Genomic DNA, 24,456 nt, shown 5'->3' on the forward strand with positions numbered 1-24,456 from the left:
TTTGATTTCCTGTAAGGCAAAGTGGATCCAAATGAACTGGCTTCTAGCACAGTCTTAACCAACAAGACAGCCACCAGCAAATACCCTGTGTGTGTTTGTGTGTTGACATGACACTCAGGCATGTCCAACTCTTTGCAAGCTACTCTTTGTAGCCGGCTAGGCTCCTCTGTCCACGGAATTTTCCAGGCAAAAAACTGGAGTGAATTGCCATTTCCACCTCCAGGGGATCTTCCGACCCAGGGATCGACCCGCGTCTCTTGTGTCTCCTGCATTGGCAGGCGAATTCTTTACCACTAGAGCCATCTGAACTGAACTGAGCGCCAACTACCCTAACATCTGTGCATTTCACGGCTCTCAGTAAAAATGGTGGAAATATTGCTTTCAATCCTCCACCACTTGGGGGCGCTGGAAACGTGAGGGTGTGTTTCTAGGTGCGGCAATTACAGGATGGTGCTGGGGAGTGTGCAGCCCTCCTCACCTGGCCGTGTTCCCTCCTCACACTGGGAAATACTGAAAGATCCATTATCAGGGCAGAGTTATTTCTATGTAACTCATTTCCAAACTCACCTCTATCTATGTGGTCGGAGTGGGTGGGGTGGCAGTCTGACTTAAATAGCTCTGCTCTTAGTTTGCCAAAAGTCACTTTTTGGAATTCCCATTTTGGCATATGTACATTCTATCTTTAGGTTCTTAGACAGAAAAGGTTATGTTGGATACAAGTGGGAAATGGTCATCTTTAGGTGGCCAATATGTAGTTTTTTGTTTTTGTTTTTTTAAAGAACTGATTTACAAAAGTGGAGTGCGATTAAAAAAAAGTTTAGTTGTGTAATATCACCTTTTAAGTATGTTCAGATTTTTAAAAAATGCATTTCTGTACAGGCTGTGACATGATACATACTTTCCCCCACAATATTAGGGATATGTAACTGCCTGGCAAAATTTCAAGTCTCCATTTCAAGTTTTTGGATATCTGGTCATTACATCTTGCCTATTTTCATGATTTATAAATAAAACCACAAATGCCACAACTAAGCAGAAGCAAAAAAGAAAAATGCACCCTGTGAGTCATATCATCAGTCAATAAAAATACTGTATTCCTTTAAACAAACGTACTTATAATAGCTTTATAACCCAAAGCAAGATATGTGAGATGGTTTAAGAAGAGGTTGCAGTTTTGCAACAAGAAGTCTGTACAGCTCCTCCAGGCAGTAGCTGTGAAGGAAGTGCCTGTGTCTCAGAAACTTGTTTCCGTCTGTTCTTGACACTTGTGCATCCCAAGCCCCATTATTTACAAAGTTATGCATTTTGCAAGCTCAAAGCACCTTGCACCTCGCAATTATGAACGCATGCAATGACATTTCATCCTTTCATGTGCAAATTCTAAAATTCATCATAACAGAAAAGCTCACAGTCGAAACTCTGTAATTTGAAATGAAAGGATCAAAAATGTCAGACATGGCAGAATATGGTTCCTAATAGAGCTCTCTTTATTTGTTCAGTGTTCTTCAGTCATTTTTGTTTGTTACAAAAATGGAGTCTTGATTCTTTATTTAAACAGTACTGAAACTGAACTGTTCATGCCATGCAAAAATAACATTTTATGCACTTTTTTGGGAGGGAGGGGCTTCCCACGTTTTAGTTCACAGGCATTATTAACTGCATTTTTAAGAAACAAGTTTTTTTTTGTTTGTTTGTTTGTTTGTTTGAGTGTTATTATTGCTTTTGTAACTAGTCACATGCTGGTTTCACGTGTGGGGCAGTAACCTGTGTCTCCCGGGTTGGAATGAATTTCTGGGGCAAACAAATGGTTTTCCATCTTGCACCCTTCTTGACTGTTGTCCTTTTTCACTTCTGCCACACCATGGTAAACATCTTGTCTACAGTTGTGACTTGTGTCCTGGGCAGAGGAAGAGCCCACACAGGCCTCTTCTCTTAAAGGGTCTCTTCCATCACTAGGCTTATCTGTCAAGCAGTTTGGGCTGGAGTCTGCCTGCTTGTCCCGCCTCGTGGTCCCCTGGAGCTCTAAGAAGTCATCATCTTCCCCCGTGTCGATTTCCGTGAAGCTCCTCCTCTCTCTGGTGGAGAAAGTAAAGAGTTTCTGCTTGGGAAACCGAGGCGTCAGCCCTTTGGAGGGTCCCTGACAATGAACCTCAGTGCCCAGCAAGGGTCTATCTCCCTGGGAGGGGGTTTCTTCTAAGAGGATGGTGCTGATGAGCTGGGGGGCGGTGAGTGGAAAGTCCGCCGCGGTGACCGGCAGCGGCCTGGCTGTGCTGGGCGGGGTTGGCGGGGCTCCGCCTCTGCTGTCCTTGAAGTTGACCTTGAGCGATCTGGACTTGAGCGGGTTGCTGCCTTTCAGCGAGCTCTTGGGGCTCTCGGAGGCACTGTCCGTCGGCAGGGCGCCGTGGGTCCCACCCTGGGGCCCGCCGGCGGCGTCGAGGTTCACAGTTATGTCGATCGGAGCATATTCTGGAGTGGCCTCCCTGGCCGCGGGCCCCTTCTCCCTGATTAGGGCTAAGAAGGGGGGGCCCCTGGCTCTTTGGTGCTCTTCTATCCCGGCGAGGTCGGGTGGGAACTTCATCTGCAGGTGGGACGCGGAGGGCGGCGGCAGGGGCGACCTCTCCGTCTCCGTGAAGTCGGTGGCGCAGCTGGTGAAGCTGTCGATACTGGATGTGCTCTTCATGTCCACGACGCCCTCGGTCTGTGCCACCGCCAGCTGCTCCTGCGGGCAGACCACCTCCTCCATCTCTATCTCTTCCTCGTAGGCGGACGGCCTCTCGGCCTGCTCCTGGCCATTGGGGTTCGGGTGAGAGTGAGGCTGCGTCTTGGTGATTTCATTGTACAGCATCTCCAGCTTCTGGGCGCTCAGATGCTGCGGGCTGGAGGAAGAAGTGTTGTTCAGCTGTTCGTGGGAGTCTTTCTGGCTGACCTCCTGGTACTTATTCTCGTAAGACTTGTTGGAGCTGGTTTCCGACAGGGCCTTCCTGGCCCACTTCCACCGGCTTGGAGAGAGGTGATTGTCATCTGTGGAGCCTTTGGTGTTGGCCGACTCTCCCGTCTTCTCCACGGCCACGTCTATCAGCTCCATACTTCGAGCAAAGGCGTCCTTTAAGTTCATAGACACGATACTTCCGTTCCTCTTGGCGCGCTCCAGAGCCTCTCTCCTCTTAATGGCTTTCTCCTGGCGTTTCTGCTCCTTGTAAAACTCAGAAAAATTGTTCACAATGATTGGGATGGGAAGGGCGATCACTAGAACCCCTGCGATACAGCAGAGACCTCCCACAATTTTCCCTAATAACGTTTTTGGGTAGATGTCTCCATAACCAACAGTCGTCATGGTGATGGTGGCCCACCAAAAGGAAGCCGGGATACTGGTGAACTTGGTAGCATCCTCGTCCTTCTCGGCAAAAAATACCAGGCTGGAGAATATCATTATCCCCATGGCCAGAAACAAGATCAGCAAGCCCAGTTCATTGTAACTCCGCCTGAGGGTGAAGCCCAGGGACTGCAGGCCCGTCGAGTGCCGGGCGAGTTTCAGGATCCGGAGAATCCGCATGATCCGGAAGATCTGGACCACGCGGCGAACGTTCTGGAACTGCAGCACACTCTTGTTGGACTCCGTGAGGAAGATGGTGACGTAATAGGGCAAGATGGCCAGCAAGTCGATAACGTTCAGCGGGCCTTTGAAGAACTTCCATTTGTTGGGTGAGGACAGGAACCGTAAAAGGTACTCCATGGTAAACCAGGCGATACACACGGCCTCCACGTGGGCCAGCTGGGGGTTGTCATTGGGCTGTCCGAATTCATCCATCTCCTGCAGCTCTGGCAGCGTGTTGAGAGACAGCGCGATGGTGGAGAGGACGATGAACAAGATGGACACGATAGCCAAGATCTGGAAAAGAAAAGAAAGGCGAGTCAGCAGCGCCTCTTAGGTGCTTAGGCACAGCCAGGAGACATAGGGGTTCACTGTTTTTTAAATGATATGCCTTGTTCAAAGGTATTTCAAGAAGGTAACTTTACAAACACATTCACTTCTTATGAGCTCATTTCACTTAGAAGCCTAATGTGAATAAAATAGGCAACTAATGGGAACCTACTGTATGGCACAGGGAACTCTATTCAGTGCTCTGTGGTGACCTAAATGGGAAAATAATCCAAAAAAGGGGTGAGATATATATATATATATATATATATATATATATATATATATATATATATATATATATATATATATATATATTTATACAAATAGCTGATTCACTTTGATCTACAGCAGAAACTAACCTAACACTGTAAAACAACTATACTCCAATTAAAATTATATATATATGTGTGTGTGTGTGTATATATATATATATATATATATATATATATATAAAAGAAACCTAATGTAATATATCTTTAAATTCTATGATCTAATCCATTGGGAAAAACCCATCTCCCCCCACCCCCCCGCCCATTGTTCTTAGGCCCCTCTGGAAGAGTTTTTGGGGAACAATCATCTCCCCTTTCTTGTGTGTGTGCATGTATGCTCAGTTGTATCCTATCTTTGCAACCCCATGGACTGTAGCCCACCAGGCTCCTCTGGAGCAGTTTGCCGTACCCTCCCCCAGGGGATCTTCCCAACCCAGGGATGGAACTCATGTCTCTTGCATCTCCAGCACTGGCAGGTGGATTCTTTACCACCTGAGCCACCGGGAAAGCCCTCCCCGCTCTGAGCTCTTTGTAATTTTTCTCTCTGAACCACCCAGTTTATGTTTCTTTATGTGAGTTGCCATACCTGCTATATAAGCTAGAAAAAAGTCATGATTGCCAGAAGTTTTATTCTAAAGAGTCAGACACAACTGAGTGAATAACACTTTCACACTTTCCAGTGGTTAAGACTACACCTCTATCTGCAGTGGGTACAGTTTCAATCCCTGGTTGGGGAGTTAAGATCCTACATGCTTCAAAGTGAAAGTGAAGTCGCTCAGCCATGTCCGACTCTTAGTGACCCCATGGACTACAGCCTACCAGCCTCCTCCATCCATGAGATTTTCCAGGCAAAAGTACTGGAGTGGGTTGCCATTGCCTTCTCCAACATGCCTCAAGGTGTGACCAAAATAAATAAATAAAAATGGAAAAAGAGGATAAGTGACTGATCACTGATCAGTCAGTGATCGCAGACCTATATGTAGAGAGATAACATGGCCTTGGTACAGCGATGCTTCCATAGAACAAATGTGATCTGTCTGGCAAGCACTGAAGACAGAACCAAGTCAAGGAGCCTCCATCCTGGGCCATGTGACCTTCTGGCCAGCCTCATGAAAGAGAAGAAGATTATGAGCTAACTTCATTCAGTTGAGAAAGGTTTCATAAAGAAGAAACTAATGATTGTCCAAGGTGATCTTGGTTCAGGGCAGAGGAAGCAGTGTGATGTCAGACATGGAAGGAAAGAGGAAGCACTCAGTAAGAAGTAAAAAGAGGGACTTCCCCAGCAATCCAGTGACTCAGACAATAAAGAATCTGCCTACAGTACAGGATACTCGGGTTCGATCCCTCGGTTGGGAAGATACTCTGGGGAAGGGAATGGCTACCCACTCCAGTATTCTTGCCCACGGACAGAGAAGTTTGGCCAGCTACAGTCCACAGGGTCGCAGACTCGGGTACAACTGAGCACACATGCACACAATACTAATATATTAAGAAAATATACTAAACTATTACTTAAAGTTCGAAGGATTAGTAAATTTTATGCTTAAAAATAAAGATGAGGGAGAGGGCTTCCCTGATGGCCCAGTGCCAAAGACTCTGAGCTCCCAATGCAGGGGACCTGGGTTCAATCTCTAGTCAGGGAACTAGACATCACATGCTGCAACTAAGAGTTAACATGCTGCAAGTCAAGATCCCACCACAACTAAAAGATAATGCATGCCACGAAAATGATCGAACATCCTGCATACAGTAACTAAGACTCAGCACAAGAAAGAAAAAAAAAGGCCTCAGTCTATAAGGTCGCAAAGAGTCAGATACAGCTGAGTGAATAACACTTTCACACTCTGCAGTAGTTAAGACTCCACCTTCCAATGCAGTGGGTGCAGGTTCAATCCCTGGTTAGGGAGTTAAGATCCTACATGCCTCTCAGTGTGGGGAGGAAAAAAAAAAAGGAAAAAGGGGATCAGTGACTGAATTTTGGTCAGTCATTCTGACCTCTCAGCTTGATTTTATTGTTTACTATGTGACTTTGGGCAAATGACTTAACCTCTCTGTGTCTCAGTTTACAGATCTGTCAAATGAAGACAGCACTTATAGTTATTTCATGGCTTTGTGAAGATCGTGGCACACATACGTTGCTAAGTAAATAAATGTAGCTCTGAGAAAAATATCCTGACACTGTTTAATTTAGACATTCAGTGTTCAGTAAACAATGATTAAGTATCTTGAGACGACACAGCTCAGTAAACATGAGTCTGTGGAAAAAATGAACTATAACTGACATTAGAATTTCTGAACTTCTCTCCTCTTTATCCTTCTAAGTTTCTCTACTTTTGGATTTTCCTCCTTACTCTGGCTCTTTTCTTCTCTTGTGCCTCATTTATACCTTTCATTGTTTTTTCTTCCTGTTTTTCCCAACTCCCACCTTTCCTCTTAGATCACTATAAAGGAAAACCATAGTTTTTCCAGAATGCACCATAGACATTAAAAGATTTACAGTTTCTTAACTTAGAGAACAGCATTTAATTACTAGTGTTTTATATGTTTTTTCTTAAACAAAACTACTTTTTACCTGAATATACTTCAGGCATTCCTTTAAAAATGTGAATCAATGAATGACAGGAGTATGAAGGCTCTCCTCATCTACACCGAGAAACTCTGAAGGCTAAAGTTAGAAATACCCTCAAGAAAGTTTAAGTAAACCCATGGATAATGGATTCAGGCTTCCCAGGTGGCTCACTGACAAAGAATCTGCTTGCCAATGCAGGAGACATAAGAGCCGTGGGTTCGATCTCTGGGTTAGGAGGATCCCCTGGAGGAGGAAATGGCAACCTTCTTGCCTGGGAAATCCCATGGACAGAGGACCCTGGTGGACTTCAGTCCATGGGGTTGCAAAGAGTTGGAAAAGATGGAGCGACTGACCACACATGGGCACAGTGGATACAGAGGGTTTATTAAGGACAAGTCGGGAATGCTCACCCAGATGCTCTACCCTCAGAGGCTATTGGAAGGGGGATATTTACAATATTCCATCACATAAATATTCTTGGGAAGCATTGGTCAGATTGCATCTACTTTTATGTTCTTAACATAAGGAACTAGGTCCTTTTCTATTTCTAGAAGGTCATGCTGTTGCTAATATACCTTTGGGCATTTTTAAATACTGAGATTGCTACCATCATTCTTGCACTGATAACCCATAGTCCAGATTTTTGGTTTCTTCTTATCTGTTTACCTGCCCATTTGGATGCATTTTATTTAGGTTTATCACCCCCAAGAGCAAGAAAAAGTAGAAATACAAATGAATCCATTCTCCTGTCTTCCAACCTTTTAGACAAAGAACAAAGCAGGTCAACATGGACCTTCAATTTTTCTTGACTCCACAATCCAAGCTAGATCATAGGTCAGTTTACTTTGCTATCTAATTCGGGAAATAATGAACATTGTATAGTTCTAATACAGTCTAATGGTCTAGTTGATGGCAACTGAATATAGCTACTTTTATCACCTAAGAATTTAGCATGTACACAACATAATTTGGAGTACATTCTTTTTTAATATTTATTTATTTGGCTGCACTGGGTTTTATTTGCGGCCCATGGGATCTTTAGTTGTGGCATGTGGGATATAGTTCCCTGACCAGGGATTGAACCCCGGGCCCCCTGCTTTGGTAGCATTGAGTCTTAGTTGCTGGACCACCAGGGAAGTGCCATGGAGTACATTCTTAAAGAAAAGGGATTATTAAAGGGAAATAATTCCAATACTCAAGCCCTTAACAATTCCACATTGATGTTAAAGAAACCATAAGGTATTGAAGTGCATAATTTTTCTGTCTCATGTTCAGATTTAATCTGTCAAAGCCCATTTGCTTTCAATGTAAAAGAATGGCTTATTTTAAATATCTCGTGAAACTTGGAGTTCTCCCAGAAAGACAGCATCTTAGAAAAATTATTCAGTATGTACCAAAGATGTGTGATGCAACAAGCCAAATGCAAGGCTATTGTCTTAGGATAGAGGTTTTTTGTTTTTTTTTTTTTGAACACAATAAATAGAACAAACATGCAATTTTGCTCTAAGCTTAGGATACATGTCTAAACATGGATATTTACTTTAGTACAGCAAACCCTAATGACATTTAGGTATTGCTTCATTAATCATATCCATGCACAAGTTAGGTTTTTAAACATGTTACCTCTAATAACCAGTCTCTAGAGCTGGCTGTTTTGGCCCCAGCAAGTAGACTTATGTCTGTACATGGTAAAGGAAGCGGAAATTCCAAACAATTACCTTTGTGATATCAGTTAACTCCCTTGGAATTTGGAGTACATAATTTCCAAGTTTCCTTTCACCTCTAACATTTTGTGATTCTTTCTAAACTATTTTACTAGTTCCATTCACATCTGCAAACCAAACCCAGGGCTAATCACAGTTGATTCCATCATTTTGGTTGAAGGGCCAAAATATAATTTTGTTGCATATGAAATTTAAAAAATTCAAATGAGAAGGCTTTTAAAACCATCCCACTCTGTAGGTTCCAAGCATTTAGTTCCTAGGAATAGACATGCTTTCCAGAAAACACTTTTCTTCCCTTTTGCATTGCCTGGATAATGATTTAATTCTTTCTTAGACACAGATATCCAGAGGATTCTATGGAGTTAAGAACAGGGCTCCCAGCACTGGTGTTACTGAGTTCCCAAATTGGTTGCATTGATTTCTGTTTGTGTAAGGTAGTGGGAGCTTTGCCTCTGTTTACCAACTAGTTTTTTTCTTTAAATAACTTTTATTGGAGTATACTCAGATGGTAAAAAAGTCTGCCTGCAATGCAGGAGGCCTGGGTTTGATCCCTGGGTCAGGAAGATCCCCTGGAGAAGAGAATGACTACCTACTCCAGTACCTATCACAATATTGTTAACTGGCTGTGTGCTGTGCTGCGCTCAGTCACTCAGTTGTGTCTCTGTTGTGACCCCACGGACTGTAGCCCACCAGGCTCCTCTGCCCGTGGAGTTTTCCAAGTAAGAATACTGGAGTGGATTGCCATTTCCTTCTCCAGGGGATCTTCCCAACCCAGGGATTGAACCCATGTCTCTTGAGTCTCTTGTATTGCAGGAAGATTCTTTACCACTGAGTCACCTGGGAAGCCTAATTAACTTTGATAGTTAATTTACAATGTTGTGTTAGCTTTAGGCATGGAGCAAAGTGAATCAGTTATATACATATATGTATTCACTCATTTTTAGATTCTTTTCCAGTATAGGTCATTACAGAGTATTGAGTAGAGTTCCCTGTGCTATACAGTAGGTTCTTATTAGTTATATATTTTATATATAATAGTGTGTATATATGAGTCTCAATTTATCCCCCTCCCCCACTTTCCCCCTTGATAACCATAAGTTTTTTTTTTTTTTTTTTTACCAACTTGTTGATTTCATATCCTTTGAAGATAGCAGACATTTCCTGGTGGAAAGAATATAGGACAAGGAATTAAATCACACACATGGCTCTACTTCTGTTGGCCATGCAGACAAGCCAGTTTCTTCTCCAGACTCAGCACCCTCATCTGCAAAATGAGGTCCTTTCTATTTGCCCCTCGTCTGCCTCAGAGGGTGGTTAAGGACCAAATTAGATCACGCACAGGAAGCATCTATAAAATATAAAGTACTATACTCAAGAAATGCTGGAGATGTGTCTAGAAGAAGCCGTTGGTCAGCATTGGGAAGGAATGATGAACATAACTGTTCTTCCCCTACTTAAATAGAATTTCAGACGTAGTTCATATTTGAAACAATTACAAGCACATTCTTTCACCTAACCAGTGGTTTGCATGTCAAATCCAGATAACTGGGTTTTCCTGAGGACTGAATGATCTAGTCTGCCAATATTTAAGTGCTGGACTGAGGTTGGATGGGTGGGTGCATGAAACGGGTAAAGTTGGTCAAAGGGTATGAACTACTACTAATAAAATAAATTAATAGATAATCAACAAGGATCTGCTATAAAGCACAAGGAACTCTACTCAACATTCTGTAATAACCTATATGGGAAAAGAATCTGAAAAAGAATGGATATACATAAATGTATTACTGAATCTGTTGCACACCTTAAACTAACACAACATTGTAAATTAACTATACTCCAATATAAAATAAAAATTAAATAAAATAAATTAAGTCCTGGGGATATACAGCATGGTGACTATAGTTAGTAATACTGTGCCAAATATTTGAAAGTTTTGAAGACAGTAGATCTTAAAAGTCGCATCACAGGAAAAATGAGATGATGATGTTACATGAGATGATGGATGTTAACTCACCTCTTTGTGGTAATCATTTCATAATACAGGCATATATCAATTCATTATGCTGTACACCTAGAACTAATGTACTATTATATGTCAATTATATCTCAGTTAAAAAAAAGAGATGGACTGAGGTTGCTTCAGGTGAAAACTTGACTTATTTTGAGTCTTAAAATATGCAGAATATTTTCAAGCTTCAGCCTCCTGAGTGATAATCTGCTTTGTATTCACTAACTTTCAATACTTCCTTCAAATACATGGGAACTTGGGTACCTTGCACTGAGGTCAGTGCAGGTACTTTCTCTCTTTTATCTCCCCAAAGTCTCCTTCTTTCTTTGACAAATGTGTGAGGAGAGGTGAAAGTGAATGAGTTGTAGCACTTCTGCTTTATCTTCTTAGTAGAAACAGATGAACAGAAACAACAACAACAAAAACCTTATCAGCAATAGAAAACAGCATGGGAAAATGTGATGATAAGAATTTTCAGGAGAGGACTTCCCTGGTGGTCCAGTGGTTAGGACTCCATGCATCTAATGCAGGAGAGGGGCAAGTTTGAACCCTGGTTGGGGAAGTGGGATATCACAGGCCACAGAACATGGCCAAAAAAAAAAAAGAATTTTCAGGAGAACATCGACTTATTTAAGTTGTCAGGAAGAAGGTCTGTGATGTGCATTATTAGAAATGTGAAACATTTTCTATTTTCAGAAAAAGGGCAAAGCACAATGACATTTCTGAGCCTATAAGCCAAAGACCAAACCATTTGCTGAGGGAAGAAGTGAGAAGTAGGTAAAAATATCATGACTTTCATCTACCTATCTTCTTTTTTGAGCTCTTCTCAGAAGCAAACCAGAAAAAAAAAAATCCTGTGATTTGCACTGAAGGAAGAGCCATCCAGGACTGTTGCTGTTCTAACATTTCATATTCTTTGAAACTGTGGTGCTCTCCTCAAAGGCTGGGGGCCCTTGGTTGATGCTCAGCCCTTTCTTCTCCCAAATATCCCCTTGCCTTCCTGGGACAACAGAGATTCTGTGCTCAGGTGCGCTCTGGTAATGAATCCTTTGTGGGCTAGCACCACATGACTCATGCAAAGGATGAACATCCCCAAAAGGCTCAGTTGATTTTGAATTATTTTGGACTCGTGGATAACATGAAGTCAGGAATTCAATCCCTTCCCATTTATGGACCGTTGAATGAAGGATTTGAAGAGAGTCATCCACACAGAAGTTGATATTAGCCGGAAGCCTGTGTGATGCTTATCATTTGGGGTGGGGTGGTCAGTGAGAAGCAATTCGATTCTGCATGGTATCAAATTTTACTTTTTAAAAAAATTCTTTAATATAAAACCATTTTTTTTTTTGAGAGGAGAGTTTTTGGCCATCTTATGATGAAAGATACTGTTTTTAACACTTTCTTGGTATCTTCTGAAATAAGCCACATTTCACTACCCATGATATATTTCCTATTTTAAAAGATTAGGTTTTAGGAAGCAATTCATTGGGTAGAAGACCAGTGGAGGGAACTTTAGTCTTATTCACAGTAACTCTGAAAGAAAGGAGCAACAATGAGATAGAGACACCTTTAATCTTACACCCACTCCAGTGATTAGACAACCTCTTTGTAGGTAATTTGTTCTTACAAAGTCTTCAGGGGCCAGGAAGTAAACATGAAGATGAGCCAGGCTGAGCTCCCTGTGTTATATAGCAACGTCCCATTAGCTATCTACTTTACACATGGTGATGTGTACATGTCAGTGCTGCTCTCTCAGTTCGTCCCACCCTCACCTGCCTTCGCTCTGTCCACAAGTCTGTTCTCTTTGTTGGACAGAGTTCTGATCTGTTAACACCCATAACGCCTTACAACCTTCTTAAACAATCATTTGACAATTTCACAGAAGATAGTTCTGCTTCTCAAACAGGGTTTTTGGATTATAGAATGGAATAACTACCTATTTTCTTTCTATAGAATTGTTTGCAGTACCTAACACAGAGCAAATACTTCGAAAATCTATTTTAAATAAATGAATAACCAAAAAAAAGAAAAGAGAAGTCCATAGAACTGAAGGAAAGGAGAATAGATCTTAAAGAAATCAAATGTTTTCTAATCACTGAAGAAGAATAAGATAGGTTCTTAGTCATTTTCTCTTGCTTCCACATGGTCCAAAGTCAGCCTAAAAGCTTTAACTGACAATAGAATTTTTTAACAACAGAAATTCATATTACCAATAGCCCATTTTGTGATAACAGACCAATTGTACAACTTCAGCAACATAATCTTTTCCTAGGTTAAGCTCTGTCATTTTATTAATCCTTTCTTTTTTTTTTCTTCATTATACTGAGTAGATTACTTTTTTTTTTTTTACCTTATTCTTTTAGAAGCCTGCTTTTGACTATATATTGGCTTTGGGCTTCACGTTCACAGAAGGGTATGTTTTTCTTAAAGAAAAGTGCTATATTCATTCTATGTCACATTTTTTTTTCTCTGAGCATTACTTGGAATCTCAGTTAATCCAACCAGTGAATAAAGTGATAGTTCTTGTATAGATATGGGTGGATTCAGGTTTATTCAATAAATGTTAAGCCACAGAAGAATTAATAATGTAGGTTATATATTAAAAAGTACATACATACAACTATATTTCAATAAAAGAATATCAAAGAATAAGAAAAAAATATACACATATATCATTGTCCCATATAACCAAAAATAAAACATCAGAGAAAAGTCACAAAAACTTCGTAAAAGTGTAAACTTAACAGATAATGCAGATTCCATTTAATATTTACTTACAAGTATATTTCGTTAAAATACCACATCTATATAAATATCTTATGTGTGTGAAGACCTAAAACAAGACAATGAAAAGAAGTTTCCTTCCCTTTTCTCCTTCTTATCAGTTTTCTAGTTCTTTTTTTTTAAAGACAATTCATGAAAACTGAGGGAGGAAAAAACAGATTTTAAACACCTAGGGTGTTTTGAACACTAGAGTATCTACAGCTCCATCCAGATTGAATAACATTCTTCCCTTTTCCTGTTGGAAAAGTGCTTCCTTGGTTCTCAGAACAATTCTAATCAAGACTCTTCTTTTTGTGAAAGACAGGTAGAAGTTTCCATACAGAAAGGGAGTTAAAGGGCACAGCGGGCTGAAAGGACAGGGTAGGTGAAGCCTTAAACCCCAGACCATTAGCTCAGAAAGTTCCAGTTAATTTTGTATGACTGGGGCATCCATAGGGGTCCATGGTGATTTCAGGGTTGCTACATAGAAGAGTGAAGGCTATGCACTCGTCACCTCCAGAGGGCACCAATAAAGACATAAGCATGTGGAAGACAGGGGGCTTCCCTGGTGGTCCAGGGGCTAAGACTCCATGCTCCCAATGCAGGCGGCCAGTTTCCATCCCTGGTCAAAGAACTAGATGCCACATGCCACAAGTGAGACCTGGCACAGCTAAATGAATAAATAAACATTGAAAAAAGTAAAAAAAGAATGTGAACGATGTTCTGTCATTTGTTCAGGAAACAACCTTCACAAGCTTGTGGCAACTCTGGTCCCAGGGACCCAAGGAGGCTGGTGTGATTGGATGCAGGTGGGATAGTTCTGGGAAGTCAGGCAATGGACAAATTCTGAAGGGTGCTAGGTGTGCCAATGCAGAGTCTGGCGGGTTTCCTTCTGAAGACGTTTTCCTCAAAATGTGGTCCCTGAACCAACAGCATCAACATTACATGGCAACTTGGGAGAAACACCGATCCTCAGGCCTCACTCCACACCTGTGCTGTACTGCGCTTAGTCACTACTCAGTCGTGTCCGAATCTGTGCGACCCCGTGGGCTGTAGCCCACCAGGCTCTTCTTGTTCATGGGGATTGTCCAGACAAGAATACTGGAGTGGGTTGCCAGGCCCTCCTCCAGGGGATCTTCCCAACTCATGGATCGAACCCAGGTCTCCCGAATTGCAGGAGGATTCTTTACTGTCTAAGCACTAGGGAAGCCCCTACTGAATCAGACACTCTGGAGAGAGGTCCAGCATCTGTTTTCACAAGCCCTCTGGGTGACTCTGATCCTTGCTAAGGCACCAGGAGACCACTGTAAGGAGGAAAACTCATAGACACTTTAAGCAAGGGAAGGAATTCTCAGACTTGCGTTTAGGAAGAGCATAAACTAGGATGTATGGGACAGATTGGGGTAGTGTTGCAAATGAAGATAAGAGGTGAAGTTTCTGTTGCAAGGGCAGCAGTATTTACAGTTGACCCTCCACATCCATGGGTCCTACACCCCCGTACAAGGAAGGCCGGTTGTACTACATAATTTTATGTAAGGGACTGGAGTATCTGTGGTTTCTGGAATCCAGGGGTGTCCTGGAACCAATCCCCTGCAGATGGTGAGGGACCACTATATGAGATAAAATCACAGCCTTAACTTGCTGTGGAGATGGAGACTCTTGGACTCTGCCATATTTATGACTAAGTTTATCAGGAAGACTGAGTAGCCTTGACAAATCTCCCTTATTATCTTATAAAGGAAAAAACTCTGACTGATCCTTGATTTAAATCATCCTTAGTCTTTGAAAATGATATATCCTCATCTCAAAAAATTATAAGGACTTTCCTGGTGGTCCAGTGGCTAAGACTTTGAGCTCCCAATACAGGGGTACTGGGTTTGATCCCTGGTCAGGGAACTAGATCCTGACTGCTGCAACAAAGACCTGGCACAGACAAATAAATAAATAAAAATAAATATTAAACAAATTCTAGTAGTTGCAGTGGTAAATAATCCATCTGCCAACACAGGAGACACAAGAGACGTGGGTTCAATCCCTGAGTTGGGAAGATCTCCTGGAGCAGGAAAAGGCTACCCACTCCAGTATTCTTGCCTGGAAAATTCCATGGACAGAGGAGCCTGGTGGGCTACCGTCCATGAGCCTGCAAAGAGTTGGACATGACTGAGCATGCACACAACAAATAAGAACTTCAAGTTTCAAAATAGAAACAGGTAAATTTCTCCCTGAGAGTGAGACCACAGTTTTTTGCTACATGGAAACATTATGAGACACACACTCTATTATTTACCAGAACTATTTTCTTTTGTAAAATTTTACCCTAAGTGTACATTCTGAAATCACACAAGGCAAAGACTAGTTTAAAAATTCATTTATGCTAGCTGGTCCCTGAAAGCATGCTCATTTGTTGAATTACTTCTCACCCACTCCAACTTCCAATTTCTGCAAGGAAGTCTCCTACACTTCCAGAATTAAAGTGCCATTAAAAACTGGCTGTGTTCCTTGGACACCTAGTCAGCCTCATCAACTCATCAATCACATTAACAGGGAATTGCAAGGATTTATTTCTACCATTATCCCCATATCTGAAGACTGTGTCCCAGCAGCTTCAAAGAAAGAAAACAACGAAAGCAGTAATGCAATCATTATTTTTCCTTTTAATGAAGCTCTGCAGTACACCTCTTCTAAAAAGTACTGTTGGGGTCAACATCATTAAGACTACATTATAGATTGCCAGAAAATAGAAGACAGACTGGGGAAATGCTGAAATGAAGCTGTCTGCCAAGGTAAAGTTGAGATGGGAGCCAAACCCAGCTGTGCCTGCAGAAAACATGCATGGTTCACCTTCTACCTGCTCCTGTGGGCAGGCTTTGCTGTCCCAGGGCCAGTGGGCTTCAGCAGTTCATGGCTTCTGTTACATGGATGACAGGTGTTCATGTCAAGAAGCCAAGCATCACAAACAAGGGCCTTTAATGGACCTTGTTTGACTTATTTTGATGGCAACTATGATTTGATTGGGCTTGAGCTCTTCTGTACTTATTAGGGAATAAGGAGATGTTTATTGGGCAAAGGGGTCCTGCTGTTTATAGCTGTCTGAGGTGAACGCTTTCTACAATCACAAAGACACAATCTGATCTGTACTGAGTTCTTCCTGGGTTCTATCTGGAAGGCTACTTAAGACTTTGTCAATCAAAAAAAATGTGATCCTGGAACTGGTGACATCACCTGGAGATTATTGGAAATGCAGAATCTCAGACTCCATCCCGATGGCTCACTGAATCTGAATCTATTTTCACAAGATTTCTGAGTGATTCAATGCACATTGGAGTTTGAGAAGCTCTGACCTCAGACACAAATCCATACAATATTTATTTTTTAATTAAAATACATATATATTTAGTTTATTAAAAAATCAGCTTAGGAGGCTCTTCTGTAGATTTTTAACCAGTAGATCTCAGTTTTGGAAACAGGGGTGAGTTGTTTGATTGACCTTGTAAGGATTTTCAACACTGTTCAGAGTTTCTAGGGTGGGTGGAAGTAGTTAGATAGAAAAAGCCTTAAGGATGATGCAGAAGTGGCCTCTAATCCTACCTAGACATCCTCTCTCAGTCTTCAGTTGACAGGCATTATTTTATCTATTTATTTTAAAATCATTTATTTATTATGCTCTTGACTGCTCTGGATCTCCAGTGCTGTGTGCGGGCGTTTTCTAATTGCGGCAAGTGGGGCTACTCTTTGTGGCAGAGGGTGGGCTTCTCATTGCTGTGGCTTCTCTCGTTGCAGAGCATGGGCTCTTAACTGTGCAGGCTTCATAGTTGTGGCTCACTGGCTTAGTTGCTTTGAGGCATATGGGACCACGGATTGAACCAGTGTCCCCTGAATTGGCAGGCGGATTCTTAACCACGGGACCACCAGGGACGTCCCAGTCATTACTTTAAACACTTTCATGTACTTGGCAGTTGAAAGAACACCGGATGAGGAGTCAGACGACCTGACCTTTCTCCTAGGTCTGCATGACCTGAGTCAAGACATGGAGGGTCAGTTTCATTATGTATCAGTTCAGTTCAGTCACGCAGTCGTGTCCGACTCTTTGGGACCCCATGGACTGCAGCATGCCAGGCTTCCCAGTCTCTTATCAGCTCCCAGAGTTTACTCAAACTCATGTCCATTGAGTCAGTGATGCCATCCAACCATCTCATCCTCTGTCGTCCCCTTCTTCTCCCACCTTCAATCTTTCCCAGCATCAGGGTCTTTTCAAATGAGTCAGCTCTTCGCATCAGGTGGCCAAAGCATTGGAGTTTCAGCTTCAACATCAGTCCTTCCAGTGAACACTCAGGACTGATTCCCTTTAGGATAGACTGGTTGGATCTCCTTGCAGTTCATTATGTATAGACTGAGACTAATCATGACAAGTTCATTAACATGACTGGGGTATAGTGATGATGAAATGACATAATGCATGGCAGTATTTTGGCAGTTATAAAGTTCTATAGAAATGCCAATATTTGTATGATCCAAGTACCTTTAAAAACATGGATTCTAGAGTTTGGGGCAGAATTGTAAATGAGTACATAATGTTAGAGGCAGAAGAACTGTATTCTTACCATTTCTTGTTTGAAGTTAGAACTTTATTCTTTCCTATGAAATTGCCATTTAGTTTGAGTATGCAGATGTTACTGACTGGTAGGTGTGGTTTAGTCCTTTGAGAAAGTCGGCCTATACCGGATTGAATAATATGCCCCCAAATTCATGTGGGCTTCCCTGGTGGCTCAGTGGTAAAGAATCCGCCTGCCAATACAGGAGGTAAATGTTCGATCCCTGGGTTGGGAAGATCCCCTGGAGAAGGAAGTGGCCACCCACTCCTGTATTCTTGCCTGGGAATTCCCACGGACAGAGGAGCCTGGCAGGATACAGTCCATGGGGTCGCAAAAGAGTTGGACACGACTGAGCGACTGAACAGCAACATGTACACCCAGAACCTCAGAAAACATTTGGAAATAGTCTTTGCAAATGTGATTAGTTAAGATGAGGTCATATTTGACTAGGGCGGATCCTAAATCCAACAACTGTCCTTCTAAGAAATCCAGAGAGACACATGCATGGAGGGAAGATGGCCAGGTAACAGGGGAGGCAGAGATTGGAGTTTTGCGACTGTGAGGCAACAGATTTCGAGGAGTGAGAGCAAACACCAAAAGCTAGGGAGAAGCGAGGGAGGATTTCTTTTTTTTTTTTTTTTTCCATTTATTTTTATTAGTTGGAGGCTAAATACTTTACAATATTCTAGTGGTTTTTGCCATACATTGACATGAATCAGCCATGGATTTACATGTGTTCCTCATCCTGATCCCCCCTCCTGCCTCCCTCTCCTTCCCATCCCTCTGGGTCTTCCCAGTGCACCAGCCCTAAGCACTTGTCTCATGCAGGGAGGATTTCTCTTTAAGAGTTCTTAGACACTTTGATTTCAGACTTCTAGCCTCCAGAGCTGTGAGAGAATAAACGTCTATGTTTTAGGTCACCCAGTTTGTGGGATTTTGTTACAGAAGCCTTTCTTTGTTACAGAAATTAATACAATTCAGTTGCATTGTTCAATTAAAGGGTCCAGTATTTAATGAGAGGCAGTGCTCAGAACACTCAAGGAGCCATTATATGTATTCCCTTCAATAGTGAATTTCATGTTATTTGCAAAGGAGAGGGAAGTCATAGGGGTTTGGAACCCTAGTCAGCAGGAAGAACAGTTCCTAGTTGAGAAAAACTAAGTTGTATTTACTGTTGGAAGTAAATAGCTATGATTTGTTAAGTAGGTAATTAACACCTGCATTCTAAATAGCAGCCCAGTACAAGTTAGAACATAAGGGTCTGGAAGCTGCAAAATTCACTCAAACCAGCGAGATATAGGAGAAAGATAAATAAGGATATTCTACAGGATACCATATTAGAATGGTCAAGTTAGCAACAAATTAAAAAGCCCAGTTGATGTTAGGAAGTTAAAGAAAACAGTTTTAGGCGGATGATAACTAGCACTGTGCTGGTGATCACTTTTTCGGCATATATAAACATCAAATTATAGTGCATACACCTGAAACATTAAAATAAAGAATGATGAGGAGTATTTAATCACTAGTCACATTGCCCTTAGCACTCATTTATACTTTTCTTGTATGTTATATGTATGTAGATTAAATATTATATATATATATTACATCTGTACATACATCAGGAAAAGGGGTGACAGAGGATGAGATGATTGGATGGCATCACTGACTCTGTGGATATGAATCTGAGCAAACTTCGGGGAGACAGTGAAGGATGGGGAAGCCTGGCGTGCTGCAGTCCATGAGGTCACGGAGAGTCAAATATGACTTAGGGACTGAACAACAACATGTATTATATATGTCCCTGCTCCAACGCTTTATGTCTCAAATTCTAGTAAAATATAAAAGAATTTTTTTAGGTGTTTTTGTACGAGTTATGTATGTAAGACACTTTCCTTCTGTGATCATTAGCACCAGCACTCCCCAAATTATGATAATATAGAGAAAAGGCAGCCTTAAAAAAAAAACAAAAAATGCTTCAGTTCTTTAGTTAAAATTCAGTGCATAAAAAAGACAGCATTTGTTGTTAGTTTTTGGAGAAATTTGCTATAAAGGAGATAAGAGAAATGGATCTAAGCTATAAATGAAGGTGGAGCAACAACAAAAAACCTGATAAATAATTTAAAAAACTGTATTGGAGTATAGTTGATTTATAGTGTTGTGTTAGTTTCTGTTATACAGCACAGTGCATCAGTTATATATATATATATATATATCTCCACTCTTTTTTAGATTATTTTCCCATATAGGTCATATAGGTCATTACAGAGTAGAGTAGAGTTCCCTAGACAAAAAGTCCAATTTTAAATGCTTCCTCTAGTGGTGGTTCATAAGTTAAAAGTGGTGGGAAGTTCTAATGCTATTAACAGATAAACCACCTGCAAGTGTACCATGTGCCCCTGTCTCTGTTATGCAAGCCCCTAGTAAGTACGTCTTACCAGACCAGGGTGGCAGCTAACTCTGAACAGCTCCCTAGAATGGCACTTTTCAAACTGTGAGTCCCAGCCCTTTTATGGGTCAGAAGTTCTGAGAGTCAGAATCAGCATTAAAAAAAGTATAATAGTTGGGAATTCCCAGGTTGTCTAGTGGTTAAGATTCCACACTTCCACTGCTGGGGGAATGGGTTCAATCCTTGGTCAGAGAACTAAGAACCCAAGGCCACCAAAAAAAAAAAAAAAAAAAAAAAAGAAAATATCAGGAAGGGTAAATAAATGTTTGTTGATTTGCACGTGTGCATGTGTACGTGTGTGCACTGGGTCATAAGTCCTACCCTCGAGTGACAATAACAATCACATGCACGTGCATGCATGCTCAGTCGTGTCTGACTTTTTGCGACCCCATGAACTGTAACCCACCAGGCTCCTCTGTCCATGAAATTTTTCAGGCAAGAATACTGGAGTGGATTGCCATTTCCTCCTCTAGGGGATCTTCCCAACCCAGTGACTGAATTGTTGTCTCTGGTGTCTCTTGCATTGGCAGGTGGATTCTTTACCACTGGTGCCACCTGGGAAGTTAATAATAATAGAAATAGTTATTATTAAATTATATTTATTATTTTACTCTGATGATCCATATAAAGGTAACATTATCCTCATGTTTCCTAAGCTGAGCTTTGGATAATTTCTGTCAATTGAGAGAGAAGGCAGGTTACCTTTCACATTCCCCCCACCCCAAATATAGATCTTTTAGTTCTTCAACATGACTTTGACAACTTATATATTTGTGTATAGCTTCTGTGTTATTTTTGTATTGATCCTTTCTTAGTCCTGACATTTAGATTTCTGACCTTTTATTTATTACTTTTCGCACTTCTGCTACTCTTTTGGTTTTAAATGGATTCAGGTGATTTATTTCATAATATTTCCTAGAATGTAAGTTGAGGTGATCAATTTTCATTGATCACTAGCAAATCTATTTAGCAAATCTTTGTCATAAGTTTTATATGGTTATAAATCTTTGTTATAAGGAATTGTCATAGACTGAATTATGCCTGGGCATTACTGCCAGTTTGGGACATTTTTATTAGTCTCTTAATTAAATAATTCAAGATTTAACAGAAGTTAATATTATTGATAGACCATTGATTCATACTGGTTTCTACATACCATGTGGGTTTTTCAATTATGTGATCTGACTCAAAATAATGGACCCAATTTTTGAATAGGTAAATGTTTATTTAACACATTTACACATTTAAATAAACTAAATGTTTATTTAGCTATATATGACTTAAATAGTTAATTTTAAAACAATTGATTCCATCAACTTAAACTATAACCTTAGCTTATAGGTCACATTTTGGACTCAAATCCCAGTTATATCACTCAGCTATGAGGCATCTACTCTTCAGGTAATAGACCTGAAAAGGTCATGATTAGAGCTTAAATATATATAGCACCTAGTAGGTAATTATTTAATGGTGGCTAAATTGCATGTGTTCCAAAGATAGTTTTTACAGATGAAGATTTAGGTCTATAGTGATTCCTGGTTAGCAAGGCAAAATTCAACCAATAAGATATTTAGTCTACATATAAAAATACACTGATTTTATCATGGAAAATGTTCAGATAAGTTTCATATATAGCCTAAACATTTTCATGATTGAATTTCTTCCTTTTTAGGTAGAAGTTTGTCAGCTTTTGACCTACACATGGACACTGTCACAGCCTCTGGCCATGCCTTTTTTCTTGTAGCCTGTAAAATACGCACCAGATGCAAAGAGAGGTGGAAGGACAAGTGTGAAGCTAACACATCCCATTCTTTCTTTCTTTTTTAAAAAACTTTTTGTTGTGTATGGGGGTAAAGCCAATTAGGTGGCTCAGTGATAGAGAACCCACCTGCCAATGAAGGAGATACAGGAGATGCAGGTTCAATCCCTGGGTCAGGAAGATCTCCCGGAGGAGGAAATGGCAACCCACTCCAGCATGATTGTCTGGGAAATCCCATGGACAGAGGAGCCTGGTGGGCTACAGCCCATGGGGTTGCAAAAGAGACACAACTGAGTGACTGAGCGCAGCACAGCACGTAGCCAGGTAACAACACTGTGATAGCCTCAGGTGGACAGTGAAGGGACTCAGTCATACATGTACATGCATGTACATGCATACATGCATCCATTCTCCCTCCAGACTCCTCCCCCAACCCAGGCTGCAACCTAACACTGAGCAGGGTTTCATGTGCTCTACAGTAGGTCCTTGTTGGTTGTCTGTTTTAAATATAGCAGTGTGTACATGACAATCCCAAACTCCATAATTATCCCTCCCCCCATTCTTCCCCCTGACAACCATAAGCTCTTTCTCTAAGCCTGTGGGTCTGTTTCTGTATTGTAAGTTCATTTGTATCATTTGCAGATTCCACATATAAGGGATGTCATACAATATTTTTCTCTGTTCTTACAAATGGTCGGAAGGAATGTCTCTTCAGAAATCTATGTATGTTGAATTAGGTCCCAATTTAAAAGCTACATCTTTTATAAGTCTTGCTTGATCTCCATTGTGATAATCACTTCCTGCTTTGGTTTTCAAAATGGGATTCCTAAAAGAAGATGACTTAGTGGACAGGGCTATGGGAACCCCATCCCCAGGACAAAATGGGTGGAGCTGTCCTCTGCTATAGTGCTGAAGATGCATAAGTATGTGAAGAGGTGAGCATTTTTCATAGAAGTACTTGAATTCTATGGTGGAACATATGTGCACATACAGACACGTGCGTTTATATACATAAGCAGATGTATTTCTCCTTTGGAGATGATGATAAATATTGGTAGCTGTGTTTGAGGATATGTGTGACCAAAAGCCCTTTCCACACTATTTATTTACAAATAAAAGGCTATTTTATTTGTGGCCACAGTTGTTGTGTGTAGAGTTGGTTATGGAGGACAGATTTGTCTTTTAGGCTTCTAGGCCTTCTAATTGGTAGGCCGATTTTGTATATGCCAAGGAAACAATATTGGATCTCTCAAAACAGGCAGAGAGCATGACTAAACACAGACTAAGATAGCACATGAAACTACAGACTAATGTTAGTCGCTCAGTTGTGTCTGACTCTTTGAGACCCCATGGACTGTAGCCCCCCAGGTTCCTCTGTCCATGGGCTTTTTCAGGCAAGAATACTGGAATGGGTAGCCATTCCCTTCTCCAGGGGATCTTCCCAATCCAGGGATCGAACCTGGGTCTACCTGCATTGTAGGTAATTCTTTACCGTCCGAGCCACCATAGGTTCTAATGAGCCCAGGTTATCATCAGCCATCTCTTACATTAAATGGCATCTAGGAGGCTGAATGGAGAAGGAAATGGCAACCCACTCCAGTATTCTTGCCTGGAGAATTCCGTGGACAGGGGAGCTTGGTGGGCTGCTGTCCATGGGGTCGCACAGAGTTGGACACAACTGAAGTGACTTAGCAGCAGCAGCAGTAGGAGGAGGAGGCTGAAAGGTTTGGGCAGCAGGAGACATGGAATCATCAGTTTTCTCACCATATCAGAGTACTTTTTATGGCTTTGGATCGTTTAGATAAGCATGATAAAATATGCAAAATTCATTTTGCCATATTATTTACACATTGGTTTAGAATTCCCTAAAAAGCATTTTCTAGGATTTTGTCCAGGTCTGAGTAATCAACCCAAACAGTGCCCACTGAATATGTGTGTCAATCTCATCAAATTTTTATTTGTGTGCTTAGCTGCTCAATCATGTCCAACTCTTTGCGGCCCCATGAATTATAGCCTGCCAGTCTCCTCTGCCCATGGAATTTTCCAGGCAAGAATACTGGAATGGGTTGCCATTTCCTCCTCCAGGGTATTTTCCCAAGCCAGGAGTCAAACCCATATCTTTTGCGTCTCCTGTATTGGCAGACTGACTCTTTACCACTAGCACCACCTGAATATTTATGCAAATGTAAATCCTACAAATGCCACCCGTGGCCCTTAGAGTTTCTAAATCTTATTCCCTAAGACATTAAACTGAAGAAAACAAATTTTAAGCTTTCTATATAAATGAATCAACATAGTGAAAATAATAAGAAAAACCCTATGGTGTCATTCCCACAGTCCCATCCTCTCATGGCATAAATAGGAGGTGTTTGCTCCTGCAAGTCTAAGCAGACAAGAGGGC

General features: G+C 41.3%; 1 protein-coding gene across 1 annotated transcript in view; it reads right to left on the reverse strand.

The window, feature by feature from the left end:
* Positions 1-1,482: 1,482 nt before the first annotated feature.
* The window catches only part of KCNB2 (potassium voltage-gated channel subfamily B member 2), a 402,333-nt gene continuing 379,359 nt past the window's right edge, over positions 1,483-24,456 (reverse strand). The window contains exon 2 of the mRNA XM_065903190.1: positions 1,483-3,889. Coding sequence (XP_065759262.1) covers positions 1,733-3,889 — 2,157 coding nt within the window. The 3' untranslated portion in view covers positions 1,483-1,732. The remainder of the gene's footprint in view (positions 3,890-24,456) is intronic.

Source organism: Muntiacus reevesi, chromosome 12, assembly GCF_963930625.1.
Source record: "Muntiacus reevesi chromosome 12, mMunRee1.1, whole genome shotgun sequence".
NCBI lineage: Eukaryota > Metazoa > Chordata > Mammalia > Artiodactyla > Cervidae > Muntiacus > Muntiacus reevesi.